The sequence below is a fragment of the Natrix helvetica genome (genome assembly GCF_964273705.1).
Source record: "Natrix helvetica genome assembly, chromosome: 2".
NCBI classification, from domain to species: Eukaryota; Metazoa; Chordata; class Lepidosauria; order Squamata; family Natricidae; genus Natrix; species Natrix helvetica.
Genome location: NC_138552.1, coordinates 296185668 through 296205569, shown reverse-complemented (window position 1 = coordinate 296205569; position 19902 = coordinate 296185668). Strand labels below are relative to the sequence as shown.

Here is a 19902-nt window from a genome sequence, read left to right as displayed (position 1 = left end):
GTTCTCAATGGAACTGCATCTACATGGAGGGAAGTATGCAGTGGAGTACCCCAAGGCTCTGTTTTAGGCCCAGTACTCTTCAACATCTTCATCAATGATTTGGATGAGGGAATAAATGGGGAACTCATCAAATTTGCAGATGATACCAAGCTGGCAGGAATAGCCAACACTCCAGAAGATAGGCTTAAGATACAGAAGGATCTTGACAAACTTGAACATTGGGCACTATCTAATAAAATGAAATTCAATGGTGAAAAGAGGAAGGTTCTACATTTAGGCAAGAAAAACGAAATACACAGGTACAGTTTAGGTGGTACCTTGCTCAACAGTAGTAACTGTGAAAGGGATCTTGGAGTCCTAGTGGACAACCATTTAAATAGGAGCCAGCCGTGTGCAGCAGCTGCCAAAAAAGCCAACACAGTTCAAGGCTGCATCAACAGAGGGAGAGAATCAAGATCACGTGAAGTGTTAATAGCACCTTACAAGGCCTTGGTAAGGCCACACTTGGAATATTTGCATTCAGTTTTGGTCGCCACGATGTAAAAAAGATGTGGAGACTCTAGAAAGAGTGCAGAGAAGAGCAACAAAGATGATTAGGGGACTGGAGACTAAAACATGAAGAACGGTTGCAGGAACTGGGGATGTCTCGTTTAATGAAAAGAAGGACTAGGGGAGACATGAGAGCAGTCTTCCAATATCTCAGGGGTTGCCACAAAGAAGAGGGAGTCAAGCTATTCTCCAAGGCACCTGTAGGTAGAACAAGAAGCAATGGGTGGAAACTAATCAAGGAGAGAAGCAACTTAGAACTGAGGAGAAACTTCCTGACAGTTAGAACAATTAATCAGTGGAACAGAAGTTGCCTCCAGAGGTTGGAAGTCTTTAAGAAGATGCTGGATAGCCATTTGTCTGAAATGGTATAGGGTTTCCTGCCTAGGCAGGGGGTTGGACTAGAAGACCTCCAAGGTCCCTTCCAACTCTGCTATTGTATTGTATTGTCTGAATGGCTAGTTGAATGGAGGCAAACAAGCCACTTTTCACCCTTCTGGCCTGGTGACCATTCCCCTTTGGCTTGCTTCCTGTACATTTGCATTTAGCATTCCTTTTACTTACTTATTTATTCTCATTTTTGAACTGCCCATCTCCCTCAGACAGAGATTCTGGACGGCATACAATAAAATGTTAAAGTACCATATAAAAACAGTTTATAAAAGTTAAAGATTTAACAGGAGGCAAGGATGATTAAACACTGTTAAAGTGAGTTAACATGGGAAGGAAGGGTTATCGGCGCACTGATCAGCCCCACATGTTCCTATATGAGCCCCAAGTAAAGTTTCAGAGCCATGTTTTCACACTGTTCCAAAAGGCCAGGAGAATGGGGGCGCGGCAGAGAAGGCCCTCTTCCTGCGCCCCACCAATTGGAATTAACTCTTTAATTCTTTAACTAAGCTTTAACTGATGGGGTTTGCAACATACCTTCCCTGCCTGACCAGGTGTGGCAGGGTTGATGTCATGCTCTTTCATTCCTTGATTGCATAGACAGCTTAGATTTATTTAATGCATACTTTCAGCAATAGCACTTAGACTTATATACTGCTTCACAATGCTTAACAGCGCTCTCTGGGCAATTTACACAGACAGCATCTTGCACTCAACAATCTGAATCCTCATTTTACCGACCTTGGAAGGATGGAAAGCTGAATCAACCGTGAGGTGGTTAGGATCGAATGTCCTGGCTCTGGGCAGAGTCCATTGCATCATCAAAGCTCAGAAAATGCTCCTTCCATACCATATCGCAATAATAGCAATAGCACATATATCGCTTCACGGTGCTTTTGCAGCCCTCTCTAAGCGGTTTACAGAGCCAGCCTCTTGCCCCCAACAATCTGGGTCCTCATTTGACCCACCTCGGAAGGACGGAAGGCTGAGTCCACCTTGAGCCTGGTGAGATTTGAACTTCCTGGCTATCAGCAGAGTTTAGCCTGCAATACTGCATTGTAACAGCTGCACCACCATGGCTTCCTTCCTTCCTTCCCTCCCAAGCAATAGCACTTAGACTTCTATACCGCTTCACGGTACTTTTACAGCCCTCTCTAAGCCGTTTACAGAGTCACCACATTGCCCCCCAACCATCTGGGTCCTCATTATACAGACTTGGGAAGGAGAGCAGGCTGAGTCAACCTTGAGCCGGTGAGACTCAAACTGCCAGCAATCAGCAGTTGGCAGAAGTAGCCTGCAGTGCTGCATTGTAACCACTGTGCCACCCTGGCTCTAAAATGCAAATTCTACACTGGGTTGCTGAGCTGGCTTTGCATCCACACGTATTGGTAGATGTGAGGGGTCTTTAAAAAGGGAAATTACCTTCCACTTCAGGATTCAGTGCCTTTTTAAATCTCTGCTGAGGTAATTACAGGCAAGCATGTTTAACCTTTGTGCGCATGGCCTGAATCTGAGTCTGACCTCTGCATTTGGTCTTCCCTTTACCTCCGCTCAGGTGCCACCATGTCGGCCGTGATCCTCACAGCCTGCATCATCTGGTGTGTGTGCTCCATCAAGTCCAACCGGCACAAAGATGGCTTCCACCGCCTACGCCAGCACCACGACGATTACGAGGACGAGATCCGCATGATGTCCACCAGCTCCAAGAAGTCGCTCCTGAGCCACGAGTTCCAGGATGAAACGGACACCGAGGAGGAAACAGTTTACACCAGCAAACACTGATCTTTCCCGTGGCGGGGGGGTCTCCCCTGCCGAGACACGTTTTGCTAACCTGAGCCTCGTTCCCAGCCAGTGGATGCAGAGCGCGCGACCTTCCAAACCTCAGTCCCCAATTTCTGCTTTATGCACAAGGAGGTTGGACTGGACGGCTGGCTGAGCTTCTATTTGGAATCGGAAGTGGAGCTTTTTCAGGCAACTTAGCTAGGGTAAAATGGAGACTCTGATCACAGAAGCTGCCAAGGAAAAGCAGCTGGCTTTTCTAGTACTTTGAAAAATGTCCCTTTAAAACCTTCAGAATGCTACGGGGCGGGGGGGGGGGGGGAATACACAATGGCCACCAAGGTTTGGTCTAAGCTGCTTATCTACTGCAGCCGATGGAACTTACTTTCTTTCCTGCCTGCCTGGAACAGTTTTCAGAGTTGGTTGTGTCGGCGTTAAAAAAAAAAAAAACCCAAACAAATTTAATCCTCTTACTTACGGAGAGTAAAATTCCTTCTGCTTGAGAATGACTTCAGGTTGGGCCTTTGGGGCAGATGCCGTTTTGAAAATATATGTTGAGACACGGGAAGATCTCCCTCTCCCGTTGAGGTTGCATCTGTTGTTGTTTTTAAAACACAACACTTATTTGAATTACCTTGCACAGACCCTGCGGCGGCATTTTTGCTGGTTTTCTTTGGGTATCTAGAATAGTAGGAGGCGCATAACTCCTGATAATCTTAGTACTAATTGGAGATTGACATTTCAGCTTGGTGCCAAATGTTGTTTTGTAATTTATTTCTGGAGTCTGCGGAAGCATCCAGGGAACTGGTTTGTTCGACTAGAAACTGCCAGTCTAGAAAAATAACTTTCCATAAGAAGAACATTTTCTGTTCTTTGAAAGCATCCAGCTGCTTTTTCAGGAAAATGCCTTGTTCTTTCCTTTTCAACATGAAGTCTTCTGCCAAGACTGAATTTTGTGTGGAATTATGCTGTTCTCAGATTCTTATTCTTCTTCTTTTTTTTTTTAACTGTTGTGGGTTTGTTCAGGAAAGAAGGCAGCACAATGGTTACTAGTTCTTCACATTATATGGGTGTATAAGTTTAGCCTTTTATTCTTGTAGCACTTTGGTGTGAAATGTAAAAAGAGGGACTTAAATGTTTGAGTAAAGAGGGAAGCTGTTGTACAGCTGATTTAAGTACTAGTCTTGGACTAGAAGACCATCTTTAATGAGATCATTTTCCTGTTTATGCCTCGGAGGAATTAAATTCCACCATTCCTTGATTAAGGTAAGACATGTTGGATTAGAATATAGTTGAAAACATTATCTGCATTATCTCCAAAGACCTGGATCTATTCTAGAGAATCCATTTTGGTTCTCGTTACTATCCCAAAGGTTAACTTCAAGACTCCTCAAAATTCTTTCTGGTCTCACAAAACGTGACAGAAATGGGGACGATGACTTATTTTGATGGCTTATCCAGAGGCTTGGTTGTACTAACAAGGATTTCTCCAAATAGTTTTAATTCCCTTTCGAAACGTCAAACCCACTTTAAAACTGGGGCATTATAATAAATGTTGGATTGTGGTTGTCATTTCCAGGAAATTCATCGACAGACAAATAATACATTTTAGCTATCAAGACGCTAAACGTTTAGGCTACGCGGTTGACCGTACTAGGACGTAGAACGAATTGTAGGACTTAACCTTTAAAATCATCAAGTTAAATGTGCTAATTTTATTCTTGTTTAGCTGCTCATTCTGGATTCAGTTCCTTTAATTAGCCCCTTCCCATCTGCTAGAAAGTATGCAGTACTAAAAACCAAGTGCCTCAGTCTATTAGCGTTATTAATTATCTTGGAATATTGATGCCAGTAGATGGTCCTAAGGTTCAAGCGATGTTATCCCGGTTATGTTTCTGCTTTAATTCAACTTTGCTGCTTCTGGTCCAATTTACCCGCAAGAGCTTTCTTTGAAATGAAGTTGGAGGGTAACTTGACTCCAAACCCCTAGCTGCTATTTGGGGGGTCTGAGGGATAGGTTTCTTTTATCTATATTGGGATGTACCCTCTTCATAGCCCAGTCCAAAATTTAAGAAAGAAAAGCAGTTCAGCATCTCTGGATTAAATTTGCCAGCAATAACTGTATAGTAACAAGTTCAAATCTAGATAGAAGCGGAAGCCAGGTGGCTGCATCTTTCTGGTAGTAATTATGCATATATATATATATATTTTCTAATTAAAAGAGGGTGGCTGCCCCTTTTTTGTATAACACTGAGAGGCAAAGCTCGCCTCCGTGGTGGTGAAGAATAAGTTTCAGCTACCTGAGTGTGTTTGCCACTTTGATTTGGGGTGGGTGGGGAGGGAGGGGGTCCGTGTCCTGTGCCTTCAGAAGTAGATGTTGAAAGGAAGGGCTTGACTTAGGAATGCAAACCGATTAGCGTCACTTGACAACTTGAAGGTCTGTACGTCAAACAAGAACTCTTCTGCAAGTGTATTTGATTAAAAAAATGTATGCTAAGCTCTAATCTGTATAAAACTCTTTTGTGGTTTCTTTCCTTCCTCTGATTTTATTAGCTTCAGGACAGGGATGGCTAACCTTTTTGTCGTCACGTGCTGAAATAATGCAATGTGCTCCCGACCCCCTTGTGCTCCCCCCCCCCACATGCACGCGCGACCCCCCCATGCCCCGTTTTGGGCCTAGTAGGCCTCCCTGCAGTCTCCTGGGAGCACAAACAGGCCGCACTGCACACACCCATGTAAGCGCGCACGTCTCCTGCTTGCCCCTAGCGCTTGCGCGGCACAGACCTGAAAATCAGCTGGCTGGTGGGAGGCATGCACGTATGCGCGGTGAAGCTGAGCTGGCGTGACAGCTCGCGTGCCCACAGAGGGGGCTCTGCATTCCTCCTGTGGTACATATGCCATAGATTTGCTGTCACGGCCTTAGGATGTATATAATTTTTGGCTGGTTTCTTACCTTGGTATTTTGTCTGAAAGTGGCTGCGGAGGAGCACATCAAAATCTTTCTCTGACATCATGAGAGGCACAGTCTGGAATATCTGTACAGGTAGTCCTCCTCGGTTTACGGCTGCAATTGAACCCAGAATTTCTGTTGCTAAGCGAGACAGGTGCTAAGTGAGTTCTGCCCCATCTTGTGACCTTTCTTGACACAGACGCTAAGTGAATCACTGCAGTTCTTCATTAGACAGTTACGTGAATCCGGCTTCCCCGTGGACTCGGCTTGTCAGAAGGTCGCAAAGCAATCCTATGACCCTGGGACACACAGCGACCGTCATAAATATGAGCCAATTGCCAAGTGTTCTGAATTTTGGTCACATGACCACCGGGATGCTGCAATGGCCATACGTATGAAAAACAGTCATCAATCACTTTTTTCAATGCCATCGTAACTTCAAACAGTCACTAAACAAATAGTTGTACGTCAAGGACTGCCTGTAGTGTTTCACCATTCCTTTTTTTGGGAAATGCTTTTGAATCTGGGGGAAAATGAACACAAAAATCGGCACCTGCCATAGGGGGTATCTTCATCCATGACAGGCAGTGGTGGGAAAAATCATGATTGTAGGCCCAGGTGAAGCAATCAATCAGAATACAGCTGGAAGGGACCTTAGAGGTCTTCTAGTCCAACCCCCTGCTCAAGCAGGAGACCCTATACCTCTCCGGATAAATAGCTGTCCAATATCTTTTTGAAAACCTCCAGTAATACTATAAGGATATGGCACCAAGATTTCAACAACAACGATTAAATAAGGAGGAAATTTCTCCTTATTTCCAAGTTGAATCTCTCCTTGGTCAGTTTCCATCCATTATTGTTCCTTGCCTGGCCTTCAGGTGCCTTGGAGAATAGCTTGACCCCGCTCCCCCTCTTCTCTGTGGCAGCCCCTCAAATATTGGAAGATGCTCTCCTTTCTCCCCTGGCCCTTCTTTTCAGTAGACCAGCCATGTTCAGTTCCTTCAAATGTTCGTGTGTTTTAGCCTCCAGTCCCCTCATCATCCTGGTTGCGCTCTTCTCTGCTTTTTCCAAAGTCTCAGCATCTTTTTTGTAACGTAACCAAAACTGGACTCAGGATTCCAGGTGGGGCTTTACTAAGGCTTTATAAAGCACTTTTTTTTAAAAAAAAAAGTGGTATCTAGGCCCAGGTTTCCTCTTCTCTAGCACCGGGAAATGGCGCCAGCGTGAGGGATCAAGCATGGATCGACATCTGCAATCATATCAGTAAAAGCGTACGTGTGTGGAAATGAGGTCACTTTCCTGCATGCCAAAAGGCAACCAGTAAGAATGGGAGGTTACTCAGGCAGCTAACAGGAGCAAAAGGCTAACTGCATAGTTCTCTAAGGCAGGAAGGTGTTGTATGTATGAAACCGATCAGGTGATTAGCTACCTAGAGATGGAACATAAAGAATAGAATAGGAATAGAATAGAGGAATGAAGAAGAATAGAATAGAGGAATGAAGAAGAATAGGAAAATGAAGAATAGAATAGAACAGAGGAATTTAGAATTAGAATAGAATAGAGGAATAAAGTAGAAGAATGTGGGTTAGACAGCATCACCACCAGATGGATTCGTAACTGGCTGACCAACCGCACTCAACGTGTAGTCCTCAATGGAACTGCCCCACACATCCCTTCGGCCGATCCGCTCACACAGAGAGGGTCTCCTCCAGGTGCCGTCCACTAGGCTGTGCCAGCGGGCGACACCCAGGGGAAGGGCCTTCTCCGTGATGGGCACGACCCTCTGGAATGACCTTCCCCCTGATATTAGAACAACCACAGACCTCTGCTCCTTCCGTAAGAAGCTCAAAACTCACCTGTTTAATCTAGCCGGCCTGGCCTAATTCCAGCTCTCCCACCTCAGTCTGTATTTTTAAATTTCACGGGTTGGTCGTAGGCTAAGTTTTTAATTTTTATAAACTTGTACAGGGGTTTAAAGTTTAATTCGATTTTAATTATATTTATTATTATTTGTATGGTTTTTAAATTTGGTACCTGTACACCGCCCCGAGTCCCTTTGGGGAGAGGGGGCGGTCTAGAAATCAAATAAAATAATAAATAAATAATAAATCTACATGGAGGGAGGTATGCAGTGGAGTACCCCAAGGCTCTGTTTTAGGCCCAGTACTCTTCAACATCTTCATCAATGATTTGGATGAGGGAATAAATGGGGAACTCATCAAATTTGCAGATGATACCAAGCTGGCAGGAATAGCCAACACTCCAGAAGATAGGCTTAAGATACAGAAGGATCTTGACAAACTTGAACATTGGGCACTATCTAATAAAATGAAATTCAATGGTGAAAAGAGGAAGGTTCTACATTTAGGCAAGAAAAATGGAATGCACAGGTACAGTATAGAAGATGGTGCCTTGCTCAATAGTAGTAACTGTTAAGAGGAATCTTGGAGTCCTAGTGGACAACCATTTAAATATACAGCAGCTGTCAATAAAGCCAACACAGTTCTAGGCTGCATCAAAGATTATGTGAAGTATTAATACCACTTTATAAGGCCTTGGTAAGACCAAACTTGGAATCCGGCATCCAGTTTTGATCACCACAATGTAGAAACGATGTGGAGACTCTATAAAAGAGTGCAGAGAAGAGCAAGAAAGGATTAGGGGACTGGAGGCTAAAACATATGAAGAACGGTTGCAGGAACTGGGTATATCTAGTTTAATGAAAAGGATTAGGGGTGACATGATAGCAGTTTTCCAGTATCTGAGGGGCTGCCCCAAAGAAGGGGGGGGATCAAGATATTTTCCAAAGCACCTGAAGGCAGGACAAGAAGCGACAGATGGACACTTAAGCAAGGAGAGATGCCAGGGTAATGATTTAATAGCTGACCTGCTGTAAGGCAGTACTACTGAAATGATGATGCAATGAGAATATGTCAGCAGGTTATCACTTTAAGAGGATGTATATATAAGAGAGGCCCTGTGAGGGCTCCTCTCTCCATGTGCTTCCCTGCTGTAGTTGATGATTGATTGCCTGACTTTGCCTACTACGTGTATGTATATATTCCTTGTAGATAAACCACTATTTGAAAGACAAACCTCTGTTTACTGTATTTTGCTCCTTGGGTTGTCTCAAAATAGTCACACTGTGTGCACTCTGACAAGAGAAGCAACCTAGAACTAAGGAGAAATTTACTGATAGTGAGAACAATCAGTGGAACGGCTTGTCTCCAAAGTCATAAGAAAATAAGCTCAGAGACCCCCAAGGACCTCACAATCCTCCTGTCCCTCCCTTCTAACCCTGATGATGTTAACCAGTAAGGTAATGAAATGTCTGCAAGAAAACTACCCAATTCAGAGAGTACCAAAGATCCCACAGCCTCCTCCTCCTCCTAATCATGTTACCTAGTTGGGTATTGATATCTCCTCAAGAAAGTAACCAAGCTCAAAGCTGCCTCTTCCCCACCATGGTTGTTCTCTCCTTAAATTAATTGGTCAGCACCAACCAAGTAAATTACGAGGTTGCCTTCTGCCTAGACCAAGGTGGAAAACACAACATCTTGGTTCAACTATTCCCTGATGCTGGTTGCCAAGGGAGGTAATCACAGCAGTTGAGCCTTCCCTTCTACAACCATACAATAGCAGCACCTGGCACTGCTTAAGGCTTCTATAAGTCTCCTGGGATATATGTGTCCCAGTGGGGGAGTGGAAGGCAAGCCCTTCGTCAGAGTTATTTATATATTTATTTACTTATTTTGTTTGTTTGCTGTGCATCTCGCCAGGAGGCGATTCTGGGCAGCTTACAGTCTTAAAAACCATCCATCCACCCATCATCTGTCCATTTGTCCATCTCATTTTATATCTTTGTGTATATCTACTATCCAGCTATCCTTCCTCTTATCTACATATTTACCTACCTACCTCTGCCTATCTATCCATATGTATCTATTCACCCCTATCTATCTCTATCATTTGTCTGTCTGTCTAATCTCTCTTTCTCTGTCTCTATCATCTATCTCTCTCTATCTCTCTATCTCTCTATCATCTATCTATCATCTATCTATCCTCTATCGATCTATCTATCAGTAATCAATCAATACTCTCCCTCCCTCCTTATCCACCTAACCTATCATCTTTCTATTTATCTGATTTTATATCCATTCATCCATCTTACTTATGTAATTCTTCACTGTTTATTTGTTTATTAAATTTATTCGCATGTCCCATCTCCCTCCTGTTACCCTGAGCAGCTTACAATAAAACAATGGTATAAAAAGATTAAAAACGGTGAGGTGATAATAAATACATGAATGAATGAATACCTTTTCCCAAGTAAGACCCTCTGCCTCGGGGCCTGATGGTTCACCAAACAACACAGCACCTACCCACCCACACTTTCATTTTACAACGGGGGGGGGGGGGAAGAGTCTGTATCATATCAGTTATTAAAATATAATAGCTCATTTATTTTATTTATTAGTTTGTACAGGATAGCTGTACATGTACAGGATAGCTGGTATAAGTATGAACATGGACATGAACAAAGGAAATGAATACAAGTAAACGGATACAAGTAAATACAAGCTGATAAATACAAATATATTTATAAATCAATATAAATATAATTGTATTATATTTATTGTATAAGTAAATGCAGGGCTATTTACTTGCATTCATAATAACAGTCAGGCCAAAAGAACCCAGCAGAAGCATCGGAGGCCTATCTCCATGCCCTTCACTTGCATTAAGCATGAACACGCGAACATAACCACACGCACACGTGCAGGGACAGACGCGAGTCAAGCGGCGTCTCCGCCCCGCAGACTTCCTTAGGATTATTCATCACAAAGCAAAAAAAAAAACCAAGCCCCGGAAGACCTTTCGGACCACCGCCGAAAGGGGGCAGTGCGGAGACTAAGGAGGGCGGTCTGGCTCCTTCGATGGTTTCTCGCCTCCACTCTCTCTCCTCGCGGACGGCGCCGTGCGGGCGCTTTATGATCGGAAGCGAGGGCGGGGCCGCTCTGGCCGGGCCGCTCTATGGCCGAGCGCGCAGCCGGCTTGCGTCGGGGGAAGCTGACGTTGGTCAACAAAAATGGCGGCGGCGGCGGCGGCGGCCGGGAGCAGCAACTACTGGGAGGGTGAGTGGGGGGCGCGGCGGGGAGTGGGCGGCCCTCCAGGGAAAGGGGCGTCCGGGAAGGCGTCCGGTTTTAGGAGGCTGGAAGCCGTCAGGCCAACCGCCCAGCCCCGCCCCGAGTGAGAAGGTTGGCAGGACTACAACTCCCATCATCCCCAACCCCCGCAGGGTCTACGTTTGGCGGTGGGAGGGGGTCCAGTGCAGCCCATCCCATCCCCGAGACACCAGGGAAAAGGGGGAGATGGCATTCTCCCACCCCTCCCTTCCTTCCGCGGAAGGTGATGGGTTATGTTATCCCTCTGTGGGTTGTGGATGATGGAGTTCAGGCCGAGGGCCTCTCGAGAGCGCCGGGCCGAGCCCAGAAGCCTGGGAATGGGGGGGGGGGACGTGTGTGGAGCGGTTGAAAGAAACCGCCCACCCCCAGCAACGCTAAAGCCTCTGGGGAGAGGGTGTCAAAAGTAGAGGCTGGAGGGGGAGGTTGTTGCAGGGCAAATATCCGGGCTCTTTCGGGGTGGGGAGGGGGCCTCTGGGCTGGGCAGGGGGTCTCCAGAAGTGCCTGGCCTGAGGGAGGAACAGCATCAGCTCCCATCTTCAAAGGAAAAAAAACTGGGAGCTCTGAGATAGACTGCTGCTGGACATGGAGGTTCTTTTCGAGCTGAAGCGCTGCTTGCGAGAATTGGAAGGACGAAGAACCACCTCGGGGAGAGCAGGAGAGCCTCTGGAGAGTTCCATAAGCGAATGGAGACAGGGAGGGGATCCTGGGGTGCAAAAAGATAGGATCGTTCGGGCAGATCCAAGAACTTCTCTCTTTCCTCAGAAGACGGATCCCACAAGAGATTCGTGTTGTGCAAAGTGTGAGGTTGACTTTACACAGCTAGGCGTTCGGGCGCTTAGATATACAGGTTTTAATCCAAGGGTTTCTCAACCTTGGCAACTTTATGATATGTGGACTTCAATTCCCACAATTCCCCAGTCATCAGTGCCCGTGCATCTAAAAGCATGACAACTGGGGGATTCTGGGAGTTGAAGTCCAAACCTCTTAAAGCCTGCTGGCTGGGGGATTCTGGGAGTGGAAGTCCATCCCTCTTAAAGCCTGCTGGCTGGGGGATTCTGGGAGTGGAAGCCCACCTCTCTTAAAGCCTGCTGGCTGGGGGATTCTGGGAGTGGAAGCCCACCTCTCTTAAAGCCTGCTGGCTGGGGGATTCTGGGAGTGGAAGCCCAAACCTCCTAAAGCATGCTGGCTGGGGGATTCTGGGAGTGGAAGCCCACCCCTCTTAAAGCATGCTGGCTGGGGGATTCTGGGAGTGGAAGCCCACCTCTCTTAAAGCATGCTGGCTGGGGGATTCTGGGGGTGGAAGTCCGCAGGCCTTTAAAGTGGGCCAATTGGACATCCCTGATTTAGAATCTCCAAAAGTCATTTCATCCAGGTTGTTGTGAACTGGCAGGATTGTAAGAAGGCAGAGAAGCATCCATTTTTCTTCTTCCTCTTTGGGCAGATCTAAGGAAACAGGCTCGGCAGCTGGAAAATGAACTGGACCTCAAGCTGGTTTCTTTCAGTAAATTGTGCACCAGCTACAGTCATGGTAGCTCTCGCGATGGAAGACGCAACAGGTATAGGTACTATCACACTGCTACTTCATTCGATTCTTCATTGCAGTGGTCAACTTGTGGTTTTTTTCTTTTTCTTTTTATTATACATCCCCCCCCCCCAGTATAAACATACATATTTTTATGGAGAGTACATTGACTGGATCAAGTCTTTTTTAAACAATGGTAATTCCAACAAATATGCATACTTCAAATCTTCCAACTTCAACAATATTGGTCTCTTTCCATAATCCTTTATGATTTTTCCAACCTAAATAACATTTCTTTTTGCCCTGTATTTATTATCCCCTGCTAACTAATATAATTTAATATATTTTTTAAAATTACTCATTATTCAATGTATTCATAGCTTCAATGCTCCAAATGTGTAGGGTTGCTAATAACACCATGTATTAACAATATTTAATCAATCCCGGGAAGGTATCTCAAACTCCCTGCAATTTCTAATCCTTACTATTTTAAATTCGCAATATAGTTTAACGTATTATTCATGTTAATAATACAATTAAATTATCTCATCTTAAATTCCCACCTATACAAATCTTTACTTATTGGAGTTATAACAAATATATATGTGTTGTCTATTAATGTATATACTACTATTTTATATATATATATATATATATATATATATATATATATATATATATATATATATATATATATATATATCTCTTCCCCTTTTATTAATACATTTTCTCATTATCCACCATCTCTTCATCTCTTCGAAATTCCATCATTTATCAACTTTTTAACTTTCTTTCTTAAAATCTTGTATCGCTTTTTCAATTTTTTAATAAACTTGTTCTCCCCCTTTCTCCATTTGCTTTGGTTTTGCGCATCTGGATGTTTGAAATTTTTAAATTTCTGGAATAAGGGAGTCTCGCTTGGGAAATTCTTAGATCGTTTGCATTCAGTTTTGGTCGCCACGATGTAGGAAAGATGCGGAGACTCTAGAAAGAGTGCAGAGAAGAGCAATAAAGATGATTAGGAGGCTAAAACATACGAAGAACAGTTGCAGGAACTGGGTACGTCTAGTTTAATGAAAAGAAGGACTAGGGGAGACAGGATAGCAGTCTTCCAATATCTCTGAAGTGAGTTTTGCTCTATTTTACCCCCTTTCTTGCCACAGTTGTTAAGTGAATCACTGCAGTTAATAAGTTAGTAACATGGCTGTTAATGGTTTCCCCATTTATTTCACTAATTGGATCCCTTGACTGTCATAAATATGTTAGTTGCCAAGCATCCAAATTTTGATCACATGATCATGTGGAGGCTGCAAAGGTCGTAACACTGAAAAATGGTCATGAGTCACCTTTTTCAGTGCTGGTGCTGTTGTAACTTTGAACGGTCACTAAATGAACTGTTGTAAGTCGAGAGCTACCTGTATTGAGGTGGCTTGCACCTCCAGCCCGTTTGAATTCTTGAGTTAAAATGAAATGAAAGCCAGTTTGGTCTAATGGTTAAGGCGCTGATCTGGAAAGCAAGAGGCAGTGCGTTCTAGTCCTACCATAGACATGAAATCCAGCTGAAATTCTAGTCCTGCATTAGCCGTGAAAGCCAGATAAATGACTGGGCCAATCACCAGGAGACAGGGAGTTCTAGTTCTGCCTTAGGCATGAAAGCCAGCTGGGTGACTTTGAGCCAATCACCAGGAGACAGGGAGTTCTAGTCCTGCCTTAGACATGAAATCCATCTGAAATTCTAATCCTGCATTAGCTGTGAAAGCCAGATAAATGACTGGGCCAATCACAGGAAATGGTGAGTTCTAGTTCTGCCTTAGTCATAAAAGCCGGCTGGGTGACTTCTGTTCCCCTCTCTCTCTCAGTCAAACCCACCTCACAGGGTTGTTGTGGGAAAAATAGGAGGAGGAAGAGTATTACATATGTTCGCTGCCTTGAATTACTTATACAGTAATAAAAGTGGGATAAAACTCTAATAATTCAATGTAAAACCAAGATTTCCTACCACGTGTTAAACTTTAACGCAACCTCTGTGTTGTTCCTTGCCCAGCTCGGACACAACCCCACTCCTGAACGGATCCAGCCAAGACCGCATGTTTGAAGCGATGGCTGTGGAAATTGAGCAACTCTTGGGGAAGGTAAGACAGGCGTCGTGGCGGCCAGCTCTGACTCCTGCTTGAAACGCTGACGGTCTGTGGAGGTTATCAGTCATCCGGGTCAGAGTTGTCCCAGCTATGAGAGCCGAAGAAGCTTGTTGGATGAGAAGCAAAACGTCTTCGAAGGAAAAAAAACAAGAAAGTCCAGTTACCTGCTGAAAAAAAACATCTTTGGGACCACCGTGACCTGTATGACGGAGAATCTCTACAGACTTTTAGCTTTGCAATTTGGGATGAAGACCCTTCGAAGGGTGGGAGTGTAGGAGTGGAATTCCAGAGAGAAATTGCAGAATACGGGAACCATTTGATCACTCGGGTGACTCTGAGGACACAGAGAAACCTCCAAGTGGCCTCAAGGACCCTCTAAAAAGGATGCAAATGACCAGCTGTCTGCAAGGAGGATCAATCCTTCCCTTCGCCACCATCCAGTCAGAGCTGAAGAAGCTTCTTGGATGGGAAGCGAAACGTCTTCCAAGAAAAACCAGAAAATCCAGTTGCCTCTTGAAAAAGCCCCTTTGGGACAACCATGACCTGGATGACTGAAAATCTCTTCAGTCTTTTAGCTACGCAATTTGGGATGAAGACCCTTGGAATGGTGGGAGTAGGAATGGATTTCCAGAGGAGGGGAAAATTGCAGACTACAGGAACCATTTGCACTACTGAGGTGACCCTGAGGACACAGAGAAACCTCCAAGTGGCCTCAAGGGCCCTCTAAAAGGATGCAAAGGACCAGCTGTCTGCAAGAAATATCAATCCTTCCCTTTCCCACTATCCTGTCAGAGCTGAAGAAGCTTCTTGGATGAGAAGTGAAATGTTTTCAAAGAAAAACCAGGAAGTCTGATTGCCTCTTCAAAAAAAGCACATTTGGGACATCCGCGACCTGGATGATGGAGAATCTCCGTAGATATTTAGCTATGCACTTTGGGATGAATACCTTTTGAATGGATTTCCAGAGGAGGAAAAAATTGCCGACTGCAGGAATTATTTGTACCTCAGTTTGAGATGCAGATAACACAAACACATCCCCAACAGCCTGCACCTGTGAAGGGACACAGGGCAGAAAGCATCCTGCATCCAAGAAGGCTCCACACCCTTTTGCACTCCAAGTGGCCTCAATGGCTCTCTAAAAAGAATGCAAATGACCAACAAAATGCTAACACTGTCAACCACTCAGAAAGTATGTAAAGCATACTATAGGGCGGTATATAAATCTAAGTGTTATCGCTATTAAGTCGAGGAATAGATCAGAAATGGTCTATGTTGGATTGTGCCCAGTGTAAGTTGAGACACCAGAGTATCAAAAAGGAGTGTGTGTGAAAAATAATCGTAAGTTGCTTTTTTCAGTGGCGCGGAACCTTCAAACGGTCACTAAATGAACTGTTGTAAGTCGAGGACTACCTCTACCAACACTAAAATTGATTTTAAGATTTGCAAAGCTGGGAAGGAAGGGAGCGGGATGCATAAAGGGATGAGGTGGGGGACTTACCTGAGTCCATTAACTACCTCCAGAATGAAGTGCCCCATTGAGACCCCAGTTGGGCTGGCACCAGGGGTGAAATCCAGCAGGTTCTGACAGGTTCTGGAGAACCGGTAGCAGAAATTTTGGGTAGTTTGGAGAACCAATAATGAGAAATTTTAGTAGTTCGGAGAACCTGTAGCAGAAATTTTGAGTAGTTTGGACAACCAGTAGCAGAAATTATGAGTAGTTCGGAGAACTGGTAGTGGAAATTTTGAGTAGTTCAGAGAACCTGTAGCGGAAATTTCGAGTAGTTCAGAGAACTGGTGGCGGAAAGTTTGAGTGGTTTGGAGAACCAATAACGAAAATTTTGAGTAGTTTGGACAATCGGTAGCAAAAATTTTGAGTAGTTCGGAGAACTGGTAGTGAAAATTTTGAGTAGTTCGGAGAACTGGTAGTGAAAATTTTGAGTAGTTCGGAGAACTGGTAGTGAAAATTTTGAGTAGTTCGGGGAACCAGTAGCGGAAATTTCAAGTAGTTCGGAGAACTGGTGGCGGAAAGTTTGAGTAGTTCAGGGAACCGGTAGTGGAAATTTTGAGTAGTTCGGAAAACCGGCAAAAACTACCTCTGGCTGGCCCCAGATTGGGGAGGGAATGGAGATTTTGCAGTATCCTGCCCCTGCCACGCCCACCAAGCCACACACCCCTGTCATGCCCACCAAGCCACGCCTACAGAACTGGTAGTAAAAAAAATGAATTTCCCCAGTGGTTGGTACCACCAGGTCTTCAGACCCTTTCGGAAGGTCAAAAGGGGGGGCTGCCCTCTTTCCTTCCACCAAAGACGGGAATCACAGATGTTTGTAGCTCTTCCTGGGATCAACCGATCCCGCCTGCAGAGAATCTCTGGAATATGAAGAACACATAAAGAACGGTTGCAGGAACTGTAACATGGCATGGCTAGTTTAATGAAAAGAAGGACTAGTGGGGACATGATAGCAAGTTTCCAATATTTGAGGGGCCGCCCCAAAGAAAAATTTGGGGTCAGCCTGTTCCCCAAAGCACCTGAAGGCAGGACAGGAAACAATGGATGGAAACTAATCAAGGAGAGCAGCAACTTATAATAAATTTAATAATAATAATAAATTTGGATTTATTAGCCGCTCCCTTTCCAAGTAGGACTCGGGGCGGCGTACAATGGAGCATATAACATGAAACATATATTACCACACCAAACGTACATACATACACAACTTAGAACTAAAGAGAAATTATTCTGACCCAGCTTCCCAAACATGGCAAACCCTCTGAAGTGAACTCACAGATTCCTTGAATAATAATAAGTTTTTTATTTCTTATTTTGTACAAAAATATCAGTGTGTCCTTTATTAGGAGCGCCGGCAGCCCAGGCAAAATGTTTCTCTCTCACCATAGGCTAACAAGTCCGGCCAGCAGGGAGATGAAGAGTTGTCTGCTACATCTATTCATCTCCGCCCCCTGCCTTTGATCCCCAGAGCTCAGGTGGGGCTTCGCTAGCAATGGTGGCTCTTCCATCCCAAGGACCAGCCCATAGATTTCCACTGCTCTCCTCTCCTCTACCTTCTGTGCATCCACGCATCAGGCACTGTTCCCAGCTGTTCCTCCTCTTCCTCATCAGCCACCTCCACACCTGGGGACTGTTGACTTTCCATCTGAAGGCTGACGGACAGCCCAGGCTCCACCTCTGACAACTCCATTCCCTCTTCCCCCCTGGAGCTCCCAGTTTGCCCTGATGCTGACCCTGACTCCCACCCTTCCTCCTCCTCCTCTGATTGGGCTGTTGGAGGGGCTACAACAGAAATTTGGAGGAGGAGGAGAACTGATGGCGCGACAGCACGACGTGTGATCTTGGTGCTCCGAGATCGCAGTCGAATTTCTGCCGCTGGACGGTCCATTTGGACCTAAACCGTCCCGCAGAGACCATGATTGAGATGGGCACCTTCTGCTGATCTCGGACACTGCAAAGTCCCTGAAAGATCCAGGAATATCCCTTTTTTTCCAGTGACAGAAACGCAGCTAATGAAGCTGCTGAAGTTGGGACAGCTCCGGAATGGGAAGAAAGCGAAAAGAGAAAGTGTCGAATTGGTGAGGAAATTTTATTATTAGAGGAAGAGACTACCCAAGAAATTTTTTTAAAGTTAAGTTAAGATTGAAGACAGAAGACTGTAGGCGGCGAGATTGATCTGCATTGAACTTAGTGTGTTATCCAGTTTCTAATTTGTTTTTCACGGATGGAACTTTTGCAGGGGCTCCCTATTTTTTAAACTGAATGGATTAATTCTTTCTTCTTTTTTCACTTTTGCTTATACCTATGGATTAAAGTTCTCTTTTTTTAAAATAATGCTTGACTTGATTGATTGGATTGTTTTTGATCTCCATTTAAAGGTTTTTTTCTTCCTTTCTTAAGCTTGGAATACAAAGAAGATAATAAGGATTATGAAGAGGGTTGTAACAACAGGAGGAAAAGCAGTTACACTGCCACTTAGAGGCTGGAGGCTGGATACATTGTTTTTCTTCTTTCTCCTTGATCACTTGAGATTCAAGGTTCTTTCAGTTTGTTTACTGACAGTGATAGTAGGAAGAGTTGTTTATACAGGTGCCTTTTGGAAGTTCTATCACTAGCTATTGGAGGGAAGACAACATTTTGACTTGAAAGATAATAAATGAACCTGTTTGAAGTTTATTAAAATAGCCTTGAACCCTATAGTGGCAGTGTCTGCAAAATTGAAAGAATGGCCCAGCAGGAAAAATAAACTATAACATTGCAAATGATTATGTTTGAAATTCAAAATCTATTAGTTGTGACAGAGAGAATTGAAAAGAGACTGGAGAATATGGAATACAAAACAAAAAAATCTGATGGAGAAACAGAGGATGTTTACCAAATGAAGAAAGTGGAGGACAGAGTTCAACAGATGGAAGAAAAAAATGAGCAAAGAGATAAGAAAACTGTGGATACTGACAACAGAGTGAGCGTGGTTGGTAATGGCAAGAGCGGACTATGGAAAGGGGAGATAGATGGATTGGAACTCTACCCCAGACTTCAAAGCACAGAAGAAGAAAAGAGAGAAAAATTGAGGGAGATGAGGAGAGAAATCTTGACAGAAGCACCAGTGATAACCAAAGATAAGCTGATGGAAACAGCAGATGTTGGGTTTCGAGCTTTTATGAGATACGAAAGGAACAACATGTTGCCAAGAGAAGTTTATACAAGATTTATTAAGGAAGTAACTAGAACATTAATGCTACAAGATATAAGACCGTACTATTACTGGAAAGATACAGGTTGATGCAATGAAAATGTGTAATAAAAAATTAAGCTAAATTTAGTTTACTAGTAGTATGTATAAAATGAAGCAACAATAGCTATAGTTAAATAATGATTAATAATGGTAACAATACATATAGATATATTAGTTTGATAATATGAAATTTTATATAAACAATATATGGAGATTATGAGAGGAGGTTTAAAAGCTTTATCTAGAATATGTTATAAAGATGTAATGTGATTAGATGATTTAAGGATGATTTAATAGAATGTTATCATATAATCCTATTCTAGATTTTGAATATATATAAAAGGACGTAAAAACAATTATAGTCAAATTGAGGTTGAGATATAATAATTGTGATATACATGAATATATGTGAATTTAAAATATGCGATTTCATATGAAAAGCAGGTGGTAATTATGGAAGAGATGCATGGAAATACTGTAACCAACTGACACACTTTCTACAATTTGTAATGGAAGGTGGTTTTTTTATTTTTATGTTTGTTTGTCCTTGTTTAAAAACAAATAAAAATTGTTTTTTTTTTTTTAAAAAGAAATTTCCTGATTTCTCCAAGAGGCAGGAATAAAAAGACAGCTGTAATATGCTCAT

The 19902-nt window shown here is 43.7% G+C and overlaps 2 protein-coding genes and 1 long non-coding RNA gene across 4 annotated transcripts in view; 2 read left to right on the top strand and 1 right to left on the bottom strand.

Moving 5' to 3' along the window:
• The window catches only part of CPD (carboxypeptidase D), a 51042-nt gene extending 45823 nt beyond the window's left edge, over nt 1–5219 (top strand). The window contains exon 21 of the mRNA XM_081945384.1: nt 2492–5219. Coding sequence (XP_081801510.1) covers nt 2492–2718 — 227 coding nt within the window. The 3' untranslated portion in view covers nt 2719–5219. The remainder of the gene's footprint in view (nt 1–2491) is intronic.
• The window catches only part of LOC309388305, a 393048-nt gene that overhangs the window by 131155 nt on the left and 241991 nt on the right, over nt 1–19902 (bottom strand). The window lies entirely within an intron of this gene.
• Nucleotides 10669–19902, top strand: part of GOSR1 (golgi SNAP receptor complex member 1) — a 36707-nt gene continuing 27473 nt past the window's right edge. Inside the window, exons 1-3 of one of the 2 annotated variants that reach the window (XM_081945498.1) lie at nt 10669–10800; nt 12293–12407; nt 14418–14505. In XM_081945498.1, coding sequence (XP_081801624.1) covers nt 10755–10800; nt 12293–12407; nt 14418–14505 — 249 coding nt within the window. In that variant the 5' untranslated portion in view covers nt 10669–10754. Of the gene's footprint in view, nt 10801–12292; nt 12414–14417; nt 14506–19902 lie in introns of both variants that reach the window. The other variant, XM_081945497.1, reaches the window with a different exon arrangement.